At 41.6% G+C, this 19670-nt stretch overlaps 1 protein-coding gene and 1 long non-coding RNA gene across 2 annotated transcripts in view; both read right to left on the reverse strand.

Annotated features, from left to right (window-relative positions):
• LOC145306923 (uncharacterized) overlaps positions 1–19670 on the reverse strand; it is a 51230-nt gene that overhangs the window by 10644 nt on the left and 20916 nt on the right. The window contains exons 5-7 of the mRNA XM_080149262.1: positions 13854–13905; positions 12402–12438; positions 11741–11804 (exon numbers count right to left, since the gene is read on the reverse strand). Of these exons, the coding sequence (XP_080005388.1) occupies positions 11741–11804; positions 12402–12438; positions 13854–13905 (153 nt within the window). The remainder of the gene's footprint in view (positions 1–11740; positions 11805–12401; positions 12439–13853; positions 13906–19670) is intronic.
• On the reverse strand, positions 730–3850 carry LOC145306847 (uncharacterized). The gene is made up of 3 exons (XR_013875244.1): positions 3751–3850; positions 1264–1367; positions 730–841 (listed from the first exon to the last, which is right to left on the reverse strand). It is a non-coding gene; the product is annotated as an uncharacterized LOC145306847 (long non-coding RNA).

Raw genomic sequence — 19670 nt, forward strand, 5'->3', positions numbered from 1 at the left:
GGGAGGTATTGGTACCCTCTACAAAAAAAAGCTAAAAACCTTCCACAACCAAAGATAAGTAACACTGTAAAGAATCATATCAGTTCAGTGTTTAGAGGGATCCATTTGAACAGACTTACAGAGATCCTGTTACATTTCAATAAGTTTCAACGAAAAGTTAAAAATTATAAATTTTTTTTAATTTCCGCGGAAACTCTTTCACTTAATACCTACCCATTTATCACATTTATGATGTCTTAACTCAAACCTCCCACATTATATTTTATTTGTAACCCCTATTTATCCCTGCAGGGCCCTGTTCCTTAGGGGATACTACTCTTGCATAGATCTACTGACCTAGTCTTGAATAAGTATAAGAACAAGAATGACAACATCCATAAGTAGCGAAGCTCACAACTTATGGATGGATATCCAGAAAAAATGAACTAAAGAGCATTAAACATTAAACTAAAAAAAATTCATAATGTGAAAATATAGGAATCGATCTAGCACCTCAAACTTTGTGGGGGATATGTAGATTGGAAATTTATTTAATCCCTGAAGATATCAGCCTTCCATCTCGAGTAAGAATAAGAGTAAAGAATATCATGAAAACTTAAAAATCGAACTAGCATCCTAACCAATAGGCAAATATCAATAAAACTAAATTTTTATTGATTGCTTTATTAAACATACATATGGAATTAAAGAGTAGCTTCACACACTAAACCAAAGAATTAATAAAAAATATAAGAAATATATTATTTTATTTTGTTACAAATCATTTAGGTAGGTATAATTTAGAAATCTTAATATTTAAATGATTTTTTTCTTCCATACGGCTAAACAACATCAATGTTTCCTGAAAAAAAAACATACTTAATTAAGATTCTAACCATTTCTTTTATCTGTCATATGGCCACTACTTCTTTAGAAAACTAGCGGGTATGCTTATAAAAGACACACTTTAAGAAAGGAGGGGACATTTCTACAATAAAAGGAAGTTTTTCTAATGGTTTTTTTAATAGCCTTTAATCCAAAATACGATTTTCTCTTATCCGTGTATTGTCCCTTTTTGATTGTTTAAAAAAAAATACCTATTCATTTTAACATTTGTTCATTTCTCATGAGCAACCTCCGTATAAAGTGATATAGGATTTAAGATAATCAATATCTGCATGTTGATAATTTAAATAACTTAAACTGTGTAGAGACTGTAATATCTAAGACCCTAAAATAAGAGAGTTGATTCTTAACATTGAAAGGGAAGCTGCGTATATTTACCTTTATCAATATAGAGTGTGGTGTGCAGAGAAATTCTTCGTAGTTTTATTTCGTTGGTAAAAGGTGTTGTAATAGTTCTTATAGGTCGGTCTCCTTACCATTACCTTAAAATTATTTTTAAAATCATTAATAACAGGATGTATGTCTGTCTATGTGTACTGAAGGACCTATCTAAAGACTGTATCAATATGGTTCTACCTTTATAGTGAATATTCTGATAGGTCTAGGTCAGGTTTTGTCTATTTTTAGAGAGAGCACTACCACCAGAAAAAAGACGCCGCCACCCCCCCGCCCTTTACAAAAAAATCCTTAAAATTTCGTTTTTATTTCTTTCAAAATTAAAAGTATCTTGGCAATTTTTTACGCCACAAGTTAAGCATAAGAATATAATTTTCAATCGCAAAATAAATTAATTGAATCTCCAATAAATCTAATGTTTAAAATTTTTGTTTAGGTTTCTGTTAGATATGGTTAAGTGCACGTAAGCTCCATGTGTATGAAAGAATTAGCGACAAAAATATCTTAAAACAAGGATGATAACATCCATAAAAGCGAAGCTCTGAAATGGTAGGACAAACGAACATTAACTCTTGTAGAGGGTAAGAATCAGTATATTTAAAGTATAAAAGTCGAAAAAATTAAGTCTGTTAAAAACTGCTGAAATACAGGATAATGTTTAAGGACACACTTACATTTTTAAGACTTGATTATAGAGCTGCTTTGCTTATATTATTGAACTTTGTTGTCCTAGGAATCCATAGGTATTCCAAAAATCACATCAATCGGATATTAATAACACACACAAAGGGGGGAGGCGGAAATAACACTTTTTGAAACCAAAACTAAAAGTCAAAGCAACTTAACTAAATAAAGAGTTACAGCTTTGAGATTTGACATGGCAGTTGCTTTAAAAAGGTATAATATGGAACTGTGAAGAAACGGCGGAGGAACCGCCGCTCAGGCCGAAAAACGCCGTTTCCCGCCGAATTTTTATTCGGCTTTTCTCGTTAAATGCAAATATAAGAAATGACAGGAAGGTGGAAGGTTGCTAATGCAGGAGAAGAGAACTGTGGTTTTACTAGAAGTATGAGGCCGGTAAATATATTAGCACTCGACACTTGCTATTGTAATATTGACATGTTTGAACTATTTTAAGTGTCAAGTGAAAATATAAGGGAAATTTTTATGAAAAAAATATCTCAGATGATTCAAAATTATCTAATTTGACGAGAAAAGGCACAAATAAATTTCGGCGGGAAACGGCGGTTTTCGGCGTGAGCGGCGATCCACCGCCGTTTCTTAACAGTTCCATATTGTACCTCTATAAAGTAACTACCATGTCAAATCTCAGAGCTGTAACTCTTTATTTAGTTGAGTTCCTTTGACTTTTAGTTTCGGTTTCAAAAAGTGTTACTTCTGCCCCCTCCATTTGTTGTTAAGAAAGTTAAAAATCGAATTGTTTAAAATGAACTTACGGACATTCTGGTATTGATTTTAGATTTGCTAGGCTTTCTAAATTGTACCTAACTACTATAAGATTCACCCTGCAAAGTTTGTATTAAATAGGACAATTCTAACATGCCTAAAGACCGACCCTTATTATAGAAACTTTGCTTTTAATAAAATAAAAACCAGATGCGCAATACTATTAATCACACTGTTATCCTTTAATATAAATTAGTAAGTTTTTTTTGTCTAAAGCTTAATTTCTCGGAAATTAGAAGGTCTTAGTTAAAGATCTCAGAAATAGCTGTTCCAAATTAATTTTTCTTTTCAGGGAAGCTGTATAAATTTCTTGGAATAGTTAAGCTAGTTTCTGACCTTGCCCAGGGCTAGAGGTTAGAAGTGAAATATGTCTTGGGTAGGTTTTAGACTATTATTCTCGTCAAGAGGCTAGGGGTAAAGCAACTACTAATATTATAAATCCCTTTCTATAAATATTATCGATAAAATCTATTTTTTATACCCGCAACCGTAGCTTAAAACATTATGCATCGGGGAGGTGAAAGGTACGAATCTCGGCTTCACACCACTTTAAAACTAAATACGTTAAAAATGGTTCCTACTACAGCTATGTCCGTTGCGCGATATTAATAGTTAGAGTAGGGGAAATGCCTTTGCCCAAAACAGGCACAACTCACTACCTGACACATTTAGGACTTTTAGACAGAGGTCCTGAAACCAAAGTGTTGCTTGTCTATTGGATATTACCCCCAAGAGGTCAAAAATCCAGAATTACCATGGGAGTGTCCCTTTACGGGTTGTAAAATGGGGAGCCAGGAGGGGGGGGGGGGGTAAAACCTAAATTTTAACATTTCTTGTTTTTTTTCTAACCTAATATGTTTAACATTTGAAAGCTAAGGTCATATCACTTACCCTCGTTCTTTTGTCACCTTTCCATTTTTGAATTTTTCATTAGCATTGGCTTTAGAAAGTAATGTTTAACTTGTGATTTTTATTATGCATTAAAAGAAAAAAAAGTAAAACCTGATTTGCATTTTGTTAGTAGAAACATCGTTTTAATCAATCTGCCGTCACTTTCTTCTCATCTTTAGTAAATTTGCAGCTCATCTTTATTAAATATCTGAAAGATTCAAATTAACTTTAAAGTATATTGAAACGAAACAGGGGATATATTACCTGAGATAGAATATTTTGCCGCATCCATTACACCATATTTGTAAAGAAAGTTGTGTGTGGCACATTTCAGGCCTTATTTTAAACAATTAATTTACCCAAGCAATAAAAACATTAACGTTAAGTAAGCTAGGACATTTCCCCTTTCTACAATTTATGTATTTATTTATAAAGGAAGCAAATGATATTGTCTTTAACGTTTATAATAAGTAATTATTATTCCAATATGTGTCACTTTATTTTAAGAGCTTATGCTTGCGCAAAAATATACACACACAAAAAAAGCAACGTAAACGTTACATCCCCAACTAACCCCTACTCCCCACCTCGCTTGATTTTTGATAACTTTTAGCAAACGTTGATATTGTAATATCTGAACAAAATCACAAATAAAATAATTATAATATAATGCATTAAAATAGTATAAGTATTGTAACATTTTAACATTTTTATTTAAATTCGAAAAAGATATTTGTTATTGTGTCCGCCATTTTTATTAGGTTGGTTAGACTAATCTAATTATCAGCTGGAACTTATCCTAAAAAATTTATAGACGTTTCTTCAACATTGGAAAATTTTTAAAATAAATATAACACCAAAAATATTCAATTTTCATTTCAATAATTTGTTATATTAAAAGTATTTTAAGATTGCAGGTATCATTTTTTAATTTTCAAGAAAAATCAAATATTATTGAAATTATTTTTTTTTGGATCATGAGGACGTCAGTCTAAATTTTGTAAAGTCTGACCTCCAGCTGTTTTTCTCAGGGAAAAAGGAACATTAAATAATTTATTTTTAAAGTAAATATTCAAAAGTACGACTGAAAAAAGGTTGACCTCAAAAAAGGTTGACTGAAAATTTCTATCGGTCGACTGTTTAGCTTTTGTGAACTGGGCTTTTTTGTACACCCTTTGTAAGTTTCACCCCATGGTATAGTAGGGGTTCTCTCATCCCCCATCTTTGATTCTGTTACAAAATAAAAATTTGAGGGCAGAGATTTGTTATGGGGGCGGGGACGGTGCGTTGGTGTTGTCCCACCCCAGGAGAAAAAATCATAAAACCATCACAGGAACATTATCTATATTATCTTAAGAGTAGAGCCCAATTGGTTTAGCAATTAATTTTTGCTTACAAAAAAAACAGCTTAAAACCACCAGAGTTTGAAACCAATGTACCCTTATCACATTTATTTTTAAAAGAGGTCGGTCTGTACTTCTGTTACGGTTAGCTCTTTTCGTTAATTTTAACAGGTTAGAATTGTCCTATCAATTTCAAACTTTGCATGCTCATTCCTTAACAGTTAGGTACAACTTAGAAAGCACAGCAACTCTATAATCGTTACCAGAAAGTTCGTATGTCCATTTAAAACAAGCAGATTTTTTTTACCACAAATTTGTGTATGTGTGGTAGGGTGAAGCATTTCAACCCTACAATCGCGAGTTTGATTCAAACGAGCCCCTAGCCTTAAAGATTCTATCAATAAGTAACTAACAGTAGTTGCTACTAAAGAGATATATTTAAAACTGAATACATTTACAATAGGATTACTACTATATATACACAATTAGATGATAAAATAGGTTAGGTAGAAGGGGGTGTGGGGAGATGAGGGCGGAGCCTTGTTTCGGTGAATATTTGTGGGGTAAGCTTCAGCAAGGGAAAGGCAGACATCTCCCGGCAAGACAGGTGACTGGGGCTTGGGGTTGTAGAGGGGCCGCGCCCCTCCCACTATCAGAGATGTCCAATTTGACCGCTGCTTGTGAGGTGTCGGCAAGGCCCCGAAGGGACCGGGTGAAATGGTGATAATAGGATTAGCGCTGGGTTGTGATTTGATAAGCCGAAGCATAGCAACTCTATGAAAGGCTTGTCCGTATGATGCCGCCTTACCACAACCTCCCCTTCAAGGGCTGCGGGACCACCGGGACATCAGGCCTTGAACCATGGGGGGCGGCAGACTCTCCCTGGGGCACAGCGCGGTGTAGGACAGCCCGGGCTACACAGGCCCCTCGGGAAACTCGTTGCTCGGTCTGACTGTGGTTGGATATCAGCATGGTCAACTCCCGGTTGGCTCCCAGCTGAGGGTTGGCAACGGTCAGGCCTCGGCGCTGGAAGTTAGGCCTTGTCTGGAGAACTATCTCTGTCTCGGCTGGCAGCTGGACACGGAGACCCAGGCTCACTCTAGAGGCTCCTAGAGGAGGGACAACGATGGTAGTAGGCGCGTAGAACTCCATGGGTGCGCCTGTCTTGTCCAGGTTGCTCGGCCTCTTGGCTCCTACCCGGATGGGGATGGCTGTCATCTGGAGGGGGCACATCGCTTCCGCTTCGTCCTCGGGGGCCACTACTTCCATCTCGGTGGCAACTTCTTGTCCTGGGGGCTCGCTGCTGGCAGGTAGGGGCTCCATGTCTGCATCTGGGTTCCATACTGCATCAGTGGGTGGTTCTGGGGCCGGCGGCGCCGGCCGTTGCTCGCTGGGCTGGTTCTGCAGGTTCTCTTCCACAGGGTCACGATCCTGGCGGCTGGGCAGTGAGGCTTCTGTTGCGGCGGCAGCCGACTGGTACATGGGGAGCTGACCTGGTCCACTGGATGGCACCGCCGCGGCTCCGACCGGCAGCTCGGTGGCGTCTTCGTCGCCGTCCAAATCGTCCTGAATGTCCGTTGGAATCTGCTGGGCGGTGACATCTCCAGTGTACTTGCGCAGTCAACCGACATGCGCGGTGATTTCCGAGATCTTGGCTGTAGGAGAGGCTGGGCTGATGACGTAGTGGACGTCCGTTGCCTGGCGCACTATCTTCCAGGGGCCGGTCCACCTCTTGGTAATCTTGGCTGCTTTCCCCGGCACCAGGCGGGGGGCCAGATACCAGACCAGATCTCCAACCTCGTACTTGGCCGTTCCCTCGTAGGCTGCTGCGCTCCTTCGGATGGTCCCGTCTTCCTGCTGCTGGATTGCGTCAAACACGGCGTGATATCGCTGCAGGAGGGCCTGGACATTGGCTGGGACCGACGCATACTCAGTGTCAGGCAGCCGGAGCACCAAGTCCACGGGGAGCTTGGCCTCTCTCCCAAAGTAAGCGAGGAAGGGGGTCACGCCTGTGGCCCTGCAGGTCTTTGTGTTGTAGGCGAAGGCAATAGCAGGCAAGTGCGGCTCCCAGTTGTTGTCGTCTCTGTCTAAGAACATCCGCATGCCTGTGTTGAGCATCCGGTGGAACCTCTCGACCCGGTTGGACTGCGGGTTGTAGGGCGGCGGATGTGTCAGGCCAATCTCGAGCTGGGAGGCCAGTTCCTTGAATACCTGGCCGGTGAACTCCATCCCATTGTCGGAGTGGATCTTCAGGGGGCATCCGAACATGGCGATGTGGCGGTGCAGTAAGGCCTCAGCCACCGTGATCGTGCGCTTGTTGTGGATGGCGTAGAGGCTGACAAACCGGCTGAACCCATCTTGACAGGTGAGGATGTAGCGGTTCCCGGCTGGCGTCTCAGGTAGGGGCCCCACAAGGTCAATGAACAGGACTTGCTGTGGATACCCCTGCCGGGAGGGCACGTGTATCCCGGCTTTCAACCGCTCCTTGGTGATCTTCTGTACACACTCAGGGCAGGTCTGGACCATCAAGGGGACGTCGCGGTGCACGGTGGGCCACAAGAAGTGCATGGCGACGCGAGCTATAGTGGCATCCATCCCATGGTGTCCAGCCATGGGGGCTCCATGGGCCAGGAAGTACGCATCCTGCTGAAGGGCTGAAGGCAGCAGGTAACGAGTCCTCTCCCCTGTCAGGGTCTTGGCGGTGATGGTAAGGCAGCCGTGCTCGTTGAGTCTGAGTGCTGCGAACCGGCTGGCGTACTGCTGTTCATCTCGAGATTTGCCCCGGAGCTCGGCCTTAGTTGGGGGCTTCCCGTCAGCCACCCACTGGCGGACATGGAGCAGGAGAGGATCTTGGGTCTGGGCTTCCAGGACTTGTTCCGGGTCCAGGCGTACTGTGGAGGGTCTGCCAGGTGCGGGCTTCCCTAGCTGGCAGAGGTGGTGGAGATACTCAGCCTGTTCTGCTAATTCTTCAGCGGACGGGGCAGGCATGTTGTCATCCTCCCGGCGGCTGAGGGCGTCGGCATTGGTGTTCTGGGCGCCGGGACGATGGCAGACGGTGAAGTCCAGGGCCGCCAGTTCCTCCTGCCAGCGGGCTACCATCCCTGTGGATGCGTTGAGTGACTTCATTTGTAGCAAGGCAGAGGAATCAGTGTTGATCTGGAAGCTGCGGTAGGACAGGATCCCGTGGAATTTCCGGATCCCATACATGATGGGGGCCATCTCTCCCTTCCAGGAGGGTAACGGGTCTCGGGGTCAGTCGTCTTGCGCCCCACAGCGGCAATGAGCCTCTCCTTGCCGTCCTGGCACTGGCTGAGAATGGCGGAGATGGCCCGGCTGCTGTAGTCAGTGGTGAGCTGGAACACGGCTGGTAGGTCAAACCTGGGTGGCGCTCGGATCGGGGCTTGGCGGAACTTGTCCTTGAGCTGTACCAGCTGGGCATCCATCTCAGCCGTCCATGTCAGTGCCTTGGTCGTCTTCTGCCGATTCATCTCGTAGGTGAGGTCGGCATACTCCGGGATGAACAGCCAGTAGTACCCAAAGAACCCCAGGAGCGCCAGCAGGTCCTTGGGGGTGCTGGGGGCTGGCCAGTCTAGGATGCGGTCGATGTAGTCCTCCTGCATGGCTATGCCTTCGCGGCTGAGGGTGTGGCCCAGATAATCGACCTTGGCTCGGAACAGCTTGGTCTTGGAGGGCTTGAGGCGGATTCCTCCCCAACGGTGGGCTTCCAAGACCTCTCGGAGTCTAGCCAAGTGGGCCCAGGTGTCGTTGTGGAAGGACAAGACATCGTCCAGGTAGGACTGGAGGTTGGCCGTGCCCAGTGGGTTGAGGACCCCGGCGATGAACCTGGAGTAGACGGAAGGTGCGGTGGCTAGGCCAAAGGGCATCCTTTTCCACTGGTACAAGCCTCTAGGTGTGGTGAAGGCCGTGCAGGGCCGGCTATCCTCGGACACTCGGATGGTATAGTACGCAGCCACCGCGTCTAAGGCACTGTAGACGCGGTGTCCCCCGGCTCGCTCTACCAGTTGTTGGATCTTGGGCAGGGGGTAGCTGTCTAACTCTAGGCACTTGTTGAGGGCCCGGTAGTCGACAGCCCAACGGGTGCTCCCGTCCTTCTTCTTGATGGGCACCAGGGGGCTGCTCCAGGCCGAGTCAGAGGGCTCTATCACTCCTTCCTTCAGCCAGGTATCTAGCTGGCTTTCCAATTCAGCCTCCTGCCGGGGGTTCAGATCACGAAATTTCTGGTGGATCGGCTGGGTCCCAGGCTTTAGTCGGAGTTGCAGCTCTACTACGTCGGTGCAGCCCGGGGTAGAGTTCGAGAATACGTCTCGGTACTCTGATATCATAGTCCAAACCTCCTTCTTGAGCAGGGGGTCCTTGCGCAGGAACTCGTTCTCCTCCAGCTTAAGGTCTGCCCACAGCTGCTGCATATCTGGGGGTTCAGAAGGTTCTTGAATGGAGTGGAGGCAAGGGGGAGGCTCATCGGAGACCTCCAGGATGTCAGGCTTCACCAGCTCCCCTGCCACGGGAAGGCTGGCGTTCAGCAGGAGAGGCATCTCCCCCTCATAGACCACCAGTACTCGGAACATGTTGGCGGAGCCAGGCCGGTGCGCATACAGGCCTTCTGGGATGACAAGGTACTCCCCAAACCTCTGTTCCAGGGCAGACAGCTGGATGGCGTCTTTGGTACGGTGCCCCACCAGTTCAACGGGGACAGCCATGATGCTGCGCCCAGGCAGGGCTACCCGTTTGGCCGTCCGAAGCTGGGGTGGTTGGCCATTGGCTGGAGTGACGGCATTCAGCTTGTAAGTGGTTACTGGCGCGGGGCCAGCCTTGGCTCCGGGGGCGTCCGGCCGCGACTTGACGGGCTCAGCGTCGGGAGTGGCTGAATCATGTGGGTCGGGTGCGGCTCCGAGTGCATCAGGCCACGACTTGACGGGCCTGGTCTCGGACTTAGCTGACCGCAACGCGACGGGTTCGGCCCCGGGGGTGGCTGGATCCCGCGGACCGAGAGAGGCTCCGAGTGCATCAGGCCGCGACTTGACTGGCCTGGTCTCAGACTTAGCTGACCGCGACTTAGCGGGCTTGGCCGCTGGGGGCCCCAGGTAAAGGGGGCCAGTTGGACACGGCTGGCCGTTGATAAATGTATCTGCAGAGAAGATGGCCTCTGGAGGGCTGGAAATCTCGGGGAACGTCGTTGGCAGGCTCTCCAGGGGCACCAGGGGCACTGGGGGCACTCCCATGGCTAGCAGGTTGGTCCCCTTGTGGGCGTTCAGAGCGGTATCCACCCAGTGTGTCCCTCGCTCGACTACGCGCGGCTGCTCAGGCAGAGGGCCTGGCAGCGGCCCCTCGTAGCTCAACTCTCTCCCGGCGCCTTGGGTTCGAATTCTGCTATCCGTCGCAGTTGGTAGGCCTTACTTGTGTGCTGGAGCTTCGCAGCCACACATTGCCTTCTCGGGGAGACCAGCTACGCAGCTGTCCGTCTCGTAGGTTTGGCCTGGGTGTCCTGGGGCTTGTCCCAGCTACACATGCCAAATTATACTCGGTTCTGTAGCCGTCTGGGCTAAGTTGTCCGATCACCGTGGTTGCGCACCTAGCGCAGCTCCCAAACGGTGCGGAAAACGCCGTTAACGGGCGCTTTTAGCAGGCAAAATCTGCCTGCAGTAGGCCAGATGCCTACGTAATGCGTTCAAAAATGATGGAAAATTGACCTAAAAAGGCCGTCCCTTGGGTCAGTTGGCTTCTTAGTTGGCGGCTGACTGTCCCCTTACTTGCAAAAGGGTCCAATCAGAGATAGAATTGGCTAGTTTTAGCAGGGCTCGATTGAAACACGCTGACTCCAAGTTGTGGTAGGGTGAAGCGTTTCAACCCTACAATCGCGAGTTCGATTCAAACGAGCCCCTAGCCTTAAAGATTCTATCAATAAGTAACTAACAGTAGTTGCTACTAAAGAGATATATTTAAAACTGAATACATTTACAATAGGATTACTACTATATATACACAATTAGATGATAAAATAGGTTAGGTAGAAGGGGGTGTGGGGAGATGAGGGCGGAGCCCTGTTTCGGTGAATATTTGTGGGGTAAGCTTCAGCAAGGGGAAGGCAGACATCTCCCGGCAAGACAGGTGACTGGGGCTTGGGGTTGTAGAGGGGCCGCGCCCCTCCCACTATCAGAGATGTCCAATTTGACCGCTGCTTGTGAGGTGTCGGCAAGGACCTGAAGGGACCGGGTGAAATGGTGATAATAGGATTAGCGCTGGGTTGTGATTTGATAAGCCGAAGCATAGCAACTCTATGAAAGGCTTGTCCGTATGATGCCGCCTTACCACATATGTTTAAATTATCCTATTCATCTGTTTTTTTTAATACTGATTCCTATTACAACAAGGTACAATGTTATAAACGAAGCATCTCTATAATCAAATCCTAAAAAACGTCAGTATGTCCTTAAACAGTATCATGTATTTAGTCAGTTTCGCAACAAATTTAATAACAATATTACTTATTACAATAAATATAATTATGGATTAATATTTAGTTTATTCAGTTCTGACACTCTGCATGTGTTATTGACCGTTTGTCCTTCCATTTCAGAGCTTTGCTTTGATGGATGTTGTCATCCTTGTTTAAACTATTATTTGTTGATTATAGATGTTTTCTTGTACTATTTATTTAGGAGGTGATGTTTAAAGTTCTTACTAGGTATGAAAAGCACAAGTTTAGCTTCTTTAGAATAGAGAAAAATAATTTAGTTTACCTATGGTTGGCAATATTGGGTAGAGCAGGACACAAACCAACATCATCAGTACAAACTTTTGTTGCTAAATATTAAAAAATTCAATAACTAATTTAGATAATTATTTTCATTAGAAAAATTTTAAAGTGTAACAGAAACAAGCCCTTTTCACTCCACAGGGGGAGCATGGGCCGCTGACAATTTGTCAGTGTTTCTGTAACAATGTGGCTTTTTTATGGATATGGGATAGGGTTGTCAGGCCTAAGCCCTATTGTTGCGTTGTAAAGCATCCATTTGCCCATCAGTCAGCCAACCCTTTGATTGCACGACCTTTGTGAAGTCCTAACTGTGCATGGTAGTGAGTTACGCCTGTTTTGGGCAAAGGAAATTCCCCCTACTCTAACTATTTATGTCGCGCACCTGACATAGCAGCAGTAGGAACCATTTTAACGTCTTTAGTTATGTTGCGGTGTTGAACCAAGATTTGAACCTATCACCTTCCTGACAATGAGCGGATGTGCTACGTGTTGAGCTAAAGTGTACCCAAATAAATTCTCTAGAATGTAAATGAAAGAATTATCACTTTTTTATTAAGCTTCAAGCTTTTCTTTTAAACAATTTTTCCTCTGTTATTGTATATAATAATCCTTTATAGTCCTTCAAATTAGAATAAATAAATTACCCTTCGTGTATCTCTTGGTCCAGTGAAGTAGCTGGATCTAAAAATATGAAAAATAAATATAAATTGTATTTTCAGCCTTTGTAACGGCCAACCCAATTACCAAACCATGCATAAAATTTTGTAAGAATGTAAGAAGAGATGGGAAAAGGAAACCCCTTAACCCTTACAGCTCGGGCCCCAATTCCCACCTTAATAGATCGGGGGGGGGGGGCTCCAAGAGCCCCCCCCTCTATCTCGGCTCCTGTTACAGATAGAGACGTAAAATTTTTTTCTGGTGGTTCATGTGTATTTTTAGAGAAAATTACTTTTTCTAGTCATAGCGGCCAGGCCGCTCCTTAGCCGCTTTTTAGCGGCCAGCCGCTAAATTTTAAAACAGCTGTAGAGCGGCCAATTTTGCAGCTAGGATGACCAAATTTTAGGACGAACTTTTATTTTTCATAACAAAAAAATTACTTTTTCTGATCATCGCCGAAAAACGGCAAATAACGGAAACCGCCATTTTCGGCGGTTACGGCGGTAAAACGGCGGTTGGCGGCGCCAATTAATATTTTTATCTGTTTGTTGTTGCTCAAGGATTTACCAAAAAAAATTATAGGTCTCTAGCTGTAATAGAAGCCACGATATTCATGATATATGTCTGTAATAAAAGCCGGACAAAAATCGGTCACAAAGTCGGTCAGGGAGCGGTCAAACGGTCATAACACCACTTTTCTCAGAAGGTCATTGATATCTAAGTATTCACCAAAAAAAATTTAGGTTTCTACCTTATACACAAAAGTCATAATGTAGAAATTAAGATTTACTTAGAATTTTTTTCTAAATTTGGTGCTACCCAACCAACTTTGACCGGACACCACGACCGACACAGACCAGATATCCTAATAAAATCAACTCTTGCCGACGTATAATTACTAAACTTAAAAAGTCATGAAGTCACAGCACTCCATCTTACCTACAAAAAAAATGAGATTGAAAAAACTAGAGGGGGGGGCTCTTGGAGCCCCCCCCCCCCCGATCTGTAAGGGTTAAAAAGAGATGGATCTATTGACGACTCATTTTTTCAAACACTTTGTAGGGTCTCAAAATAGTAAAGTATTTTTACATTACAGCTATTGCTTAATCATATAATATCCTATGATGTAAATATTCATTTATACTGATTTGTGTTAATAGATAATTCGGGTATAGTCCCTTTCATGGCAACGCCTCTTAAGGGGCGTTTCATCGTATTTTCACATTAATTTTTATGGGTTATTTTAGGTTAGGTTAGGTTAAGTTGGGTCATGTGATTGCCCTGCATGGTTAGAGCTAGAGCTAGGAGCTAGAAATAGGGAAAAAAAATACTGTGAAAATTCAACTAAATGTCCCTCATGAGGCGTTGCAACAAAAGGACTATACCCAATAATTCATTTGAAATCTGTTAAGTAACTTATGTTCCTAAAATTTTTTTACCTGTGGAATTCCAAAAGGTGGATTGCTGCAACAATCCCAGGCAACCAGTTTGCTAAAATTTAATTAATCAATTATTTATACCATTATAAATGTTACTGGGTTGAGAAAGATTATTAAGAATGGTTAATGTAACAATTACAGAATCCATACTGTTTCCCTTAAAATAAAGGGTTTGCCAAAAAAATGCGTAGATTTTTAATTAAAATTGCGCGGCTTGTGTTCATAGTAGAAAAATGTTACGCATATTGTTAGAACCGCTAAGAAGTCTATTTTTGGGAAATATAAGAACGTTTCCTCTGCTACGTATAGTTAGGGAGCTGCGTATTCTTAAAAGCAAAGCTTTTCTATAATTAGGGTCGGTCCGTCCATAAGTCCATAACGGTAATTTTTTTTCATTAATTTAGGTATGTTGGAATTTTCCTTTCGACTTCAAACTTTGTATGATGATTCGATCCTCTAGTAGTTAGGTACGATTTAGAAAGCGTGGCAACTCTATAATCTTTACCAGAATGTCTGTACGTCCATTTTAAACACATTGTTGTTCTAACTTTTTAACAACAATTTTTTATGGGATATAATCTTCCGATTGATCTGATTTTTGGAGTACTGATTCCTGTATAAATAAGATGCAATATTACAAGCGAAGCATTTAAGTAATCAAGTCCGAAAAATATCAGTATTTCCTTAAACAGTATTGTGGTAATCACCATCCAAGTTTATGTATCCCTATCCCTGTCCACATTCCTATACTTCTCTGGCTGAGTCAGACCTCCACTTGTAACCGCCACTATACTCCATCCTGCTGTGTTGAGGGCTAGTTGATTGTTGCAGGCCAAAGAGTGAATACTTCTCTCCCGTCTGCATTCGGTTAGATACAAGCCTATAAGTCTAGGCTGGCGGTATCTATATTTCCCACGTGTTCAAGTACGTCGTTTCTTACCTAACTAAGAAACAGGACGTCCAAGCCTTTAATTGATATCATATTAAATATATCCTATAATAATAATCCCATTAATCTGCCTATTCTAACCAGTTTTAATTGCTTAATAAATGTTGTATTTTTTAGAAATACCTTGTTATATTATTGATATTTAATTGTATCGAAGCTACTCTATACTCGTATTCCAGTCTGTCTGTACATCCCCTCCTACGTCATTTTGGCGCAGTCTTGTCTACCACTCAATTTTTGAGGGGGGAAGGTATAGATAATTATTAACGTACAGACAAAATTAAATTGTAAAGTAGCTTCGATTGCAAAGTGAAATTAATATTTTCCTGATAACTAAGTTTATTCACAGAAACAGTTTATAGTAACAATTTGTTACAGAATATTTCTAATAATTATTTCGTGGCAAACTGCCAAAGAAAGATAAAAAGGAACCCGCCTTTTATTTTCACACTAGTATTTAATTTCACACATTTCCATATTTTCTCCTTAAAACAGGAAGAAAGGGATATTCCCAAGTTCTTAAAAAAGTTTCGTGGTAGACAAATCAGTGTTAACGAACACTACACTCCAGCACCATGACCGATAATGCCAAGAAAGGGGATAATGATAAAACCAAAAATCCGCCGCCTCCGCCGGCTCCGGCCGTCCCTGGTACCTCGCAGCAGCAGGCTGACCCGCTTTCCCCTGAAAAAATCAAAGAACTCATATCGGAAGCGTTAAATGTTAAGTTAAACGAATATTCGTCACATTATAGAGATATAATAAAACAAGAATCCGAGATTATGAAGCTCGAAATAGAAACAAAATGGGCAGGGTTTAAGGACACAGAATCACATCGCAGATTATTAGCCGACACCGACATCTTAGATCTAAAACGTAGAGTATCAAAACTCCCAGCGGACGGAAATCTTGGCCCATTGTTTGCGGAAAAAACGTTAAACGAAAGTCTTAACATGACTCATTTTAACACCATAGGTGATGATTCAATTAACGCCACTTTTTATGATTGGATATCAGTTCAGCAAAAGATAAATGTGGTCGAATGGGTCGCCAAGGATAGGATGACAGCCCCAGGTTGTATGGCCTATTCAATTGTAGGCTTTATAGGTCCGGCGGATAATGACAATTGGATGAATGTAAGAGAAACTTCTCTAACGGAATATGAAAAAACCTTATTAGAAAGGATTCCCTTTGTCCCTGATAGGATTAAGTCGTTAGAGCCCCTCCGTAGACCTACACGGTCTGCACCCAATGTAGCAACAAGACCCTCTACAAGAAACACGCCAAACACAGGCACATCCGCGGCGGCAACAACTAGCGCCGCCGACGATGACTTTATTAAGGAATGCTTTATTAAGGGACAAAAATGGGATTCCGATTTTGCAAGGGATGCCCCTAGGTGGGACGGCAGGGCCGACTTTGATAATTTCTTTTCTAATATGTGGAGGGTTGCAAAGACATACAGAATCTGTGACCCAATCCTTTTCAAGGATATTTTATACCAGCGAATTTATGACTCTAGAGGGGAACGATTAGGAGACCTAATTACGCCTGAAAGAAATCAGGCCTTATCTGCCTTAAGTTATTACCTGATGATTAGGAGGCTGGTCACTCCTTTCTCGGATCCAGAAGTAGCCTCGCAGTACTTCTACAACCTAAAACAGGAGACTAATCAACCCCTTGACACCTATTTTGAAAACAAACTTAGGGTGTTCAAACTCATGAATCCTGGCCTCATACCTAAAAAGAAGTGGAAAGAATTCTATCTTAACGTTAGCAAAAATCTGCTGTATACCAACCTTGCCATGGACATGGCCAATTACGTTGAGAGTATGCAATTTTTGGACGATTACAACGCTTACTTAAATAAACTTATTAACCTCGGACAAAGATACGTTAATTGGGATGGGTCTGGTCATATTAGCAAGGAAAACCTTTCGGCTTGCTATTCCCAAGCCATGGAAATGTTCCTACCTAAAAATTCTGCGGAAACGAAAAAACAACCCATAATCAGCATTATCGAAGATAATATCCCCACTAACACGGCAGTGTATAAGGAAAACTTAACCGAAGAACCTGACGAGGTTCCCTCTTGGGTAGATCATGAGGATGATCCTATTGCTTGGGATCAAATCGAGGGCGTTATAGGAGCCTTTAATGGGAGGAGTAAAAATATTAAATGCTGGCATTGTAATATCCCTGGCCATGTAGTGCAGAATTGCAACAAAAAGAAAGCTGGGGAGCCCCCACATCCTGAGTCCCGCTTTGGTAAAACACGGAGTAAATTCACCCCTAGAAAAGCTCCAAGTAATAGTAATAAAATACCTGAGCAGTATGCGCGTAAAACTATCAACCAAATGGATCAGGAAGCCAGCGAAGAATCTGAAATAGATAAATATGTACAAGCGATTGTTAAAAATCACGTCCACTAGATGTAAAAGTGGATTTATGCGATATTAATTGTCCCTATCCCAGAAAATAAAAATTTGCTGAATGAATTTCATATTTTGATATGAAAGATAAACAAAATATCCCATGCCAAGCTAAACTTGCAAATTCCTTAATATCAAATATCCCTTGCCAAGCAATGCTTTGGCGCGAAAAAATAAAACAAATTGTTATTATTAAGTCTGACTAAGCAACACAAAATAAACTCCTCCCCCTCCTTTCCCTATCCAAATGTAGCTGATACAGGAAATTGGGGGAAATAGGGAAGTAACCTGAGGAGCATTTCACATGCACTTAATATTTCCATTTTTTTAAAATCTAATAGTCTTTATCAAGAAGCTAACAAGTGAATACCTATTTTCTATTTAGTAGTATTTATTTTTAATATCGCATGATCTATCTAAAATGTAAATATCGTATATTTTGAGTGTATATATATTAGAATCTAAAACATTCTAGTTCAATTTTTAACCGCTAGGGGACCTTAAGCGAATTATCTATATATAAACAATGATTTTTGAGTTAAATCCTCAGTATCAATTTTATCTGAGAGTTGCACACTCTTAGCCTCTGATTTTTGTAGCTGAAATATTTCAGCAATTATGTATAATAACTTATTCATATGGATAAATATTATTGCATTTTGTACAGTGACAATAATAGAACTATATTTAATTTATTATGTATCCGAAAGATGTCGCCTAGAATGCTACCGCGGCCCGTATAAGTAAATAATAAGAAGGGGGGGGGTCTACTGGAAAATCTGTATAAATACGAGCAAATTTCCAAATCTAATTCAGTTGTCCTTCAGTTCTTTGTTGTTATCATTTACTCTCTGATTTTTTGAGCTGCAATTAAGCAGCAGTTAAAAATTAAAAAACTTTAATCACTTAAAACGTGATTAATAAAATCTTAAAACATTTTGATTAAATTATTTTCCGCTAGGATTACCAGCAGAATAAAATAAACATAAACTTAGTTCTATTAGCCTCCGCTAGGATTACCAGCGGAATAAAAGGTCTATATAAAAGTGAATGCATATTATTAATCAAGGCCAGTTACTATCAAAGCAGTTACTACAAACCACATCTTATTTTTGAAGCTGATATTCAGCATTAATTATACTTTAGTAAATATATAAACTTGTTCTACCCCATAGGTGGAAAAAATTAAGTATAAATACTGACAATATCAGAATAATAAATCAGTCATCATTGACCCTCTTTATTATATTAGTCATATCTAATATTTTTTGAGCTGTAATTCAGCGCTAACTTTATATTATTTGATGTTGTGAATCAAATACTGACTAGTAAAACCATATTTTGTATAAATACAGATATAAATCAAAAAATAAGTCAGTCTGTTTTTAATGTCTTGTTAGTTGCAAGCTGAACACTTATTTTTAAGCTACTTTGTAGCCTTTCAATCTTTCGAAAACTTTTTAGTTCAATTTCATTCCGATAGGTTTTTATCATATATCCAAGTATATAAATAAGGACCCGTATTAAAGTTTAGTAGTTTCTTTAGAACTATCAACATTCTCATGCTTATTAAGAAATTTCTGGAGCTGAAAATCGTCTAATAAAAAAACTTAATGAAACCCAGAAAGTTATATAAAATTATTTTAACAATTAACCATATTGTTAAAACATTTCATTATTTGAAAAAATTCGACAGACAACTATACCTGGAACACAGGAAATCTCTGTGTGAGGATTACCATCGTCTAACCGCTGAGGTAGGGATCTTGGAAAATATGCATCTTAGGCTTCGACTAAAAATATAATTTATTTTATAATGCCTATCTGTGCAAAACTAAAAGTTCTTAATCCCGTGGGGGGGGAATTCCTGCAACACGCTTTAGTGGATACAGGAAACAACTTTAGGTCCCTTATTTCTAAAGAAATCTTAGATGATAATAAAATCACATTCACCCCTGCCAATCTTAGCGCTCTGTCTGTAGATTTAAAACCAGTAAATATCATAGGACACGTGAGTTTAAAATTCAGCTTTGATGGGTCAGATAAAATATTCGAAGAAACATTTTACATCCCTGAAACGACGTCTAAAATTATAAATCTAGGATATGAATTTCTCAAAGTTAATCGAATTAATTTGTTACTAGATAAGTTCTCCTTTGAGCTCCCTACTGGCGAGCAAATCCCAATAGAAAGTTCAACAATTAACATAGTTGAAGAAAGTAAAAACATACCCTTAATTCCTACAAATAATGTTCATACGGAACAAAACTCCCTTATCCCAGGAATAAATTGGAGTAACCAGGGGGGGACTGGGACATTAAAACAAAATGAAACATGCGTAAAATTAGCAAAGAAAACAACATTCTTGCCGGGGGGGAATACAACAGTGATAACAATACCTATCCATCAAAAAAATAGGAAGCTGTATATATCCCC

Source organism: Acartia tonsa, chromosome 15, assembly GCF_053477335.1.
Source record: "Acartia tonsa isolate MP-2025a chromosome 15, ASM5347733v1, whole genome shotgun sequence".
In the NCBI taxonomy this organism is placed as follows: domain Eukaryota; kingdom Metazoa; phylum Arthropoda; class Copepoda; order Calanoida; family Acartiidae; genus Acartia; species Acartia tonsa.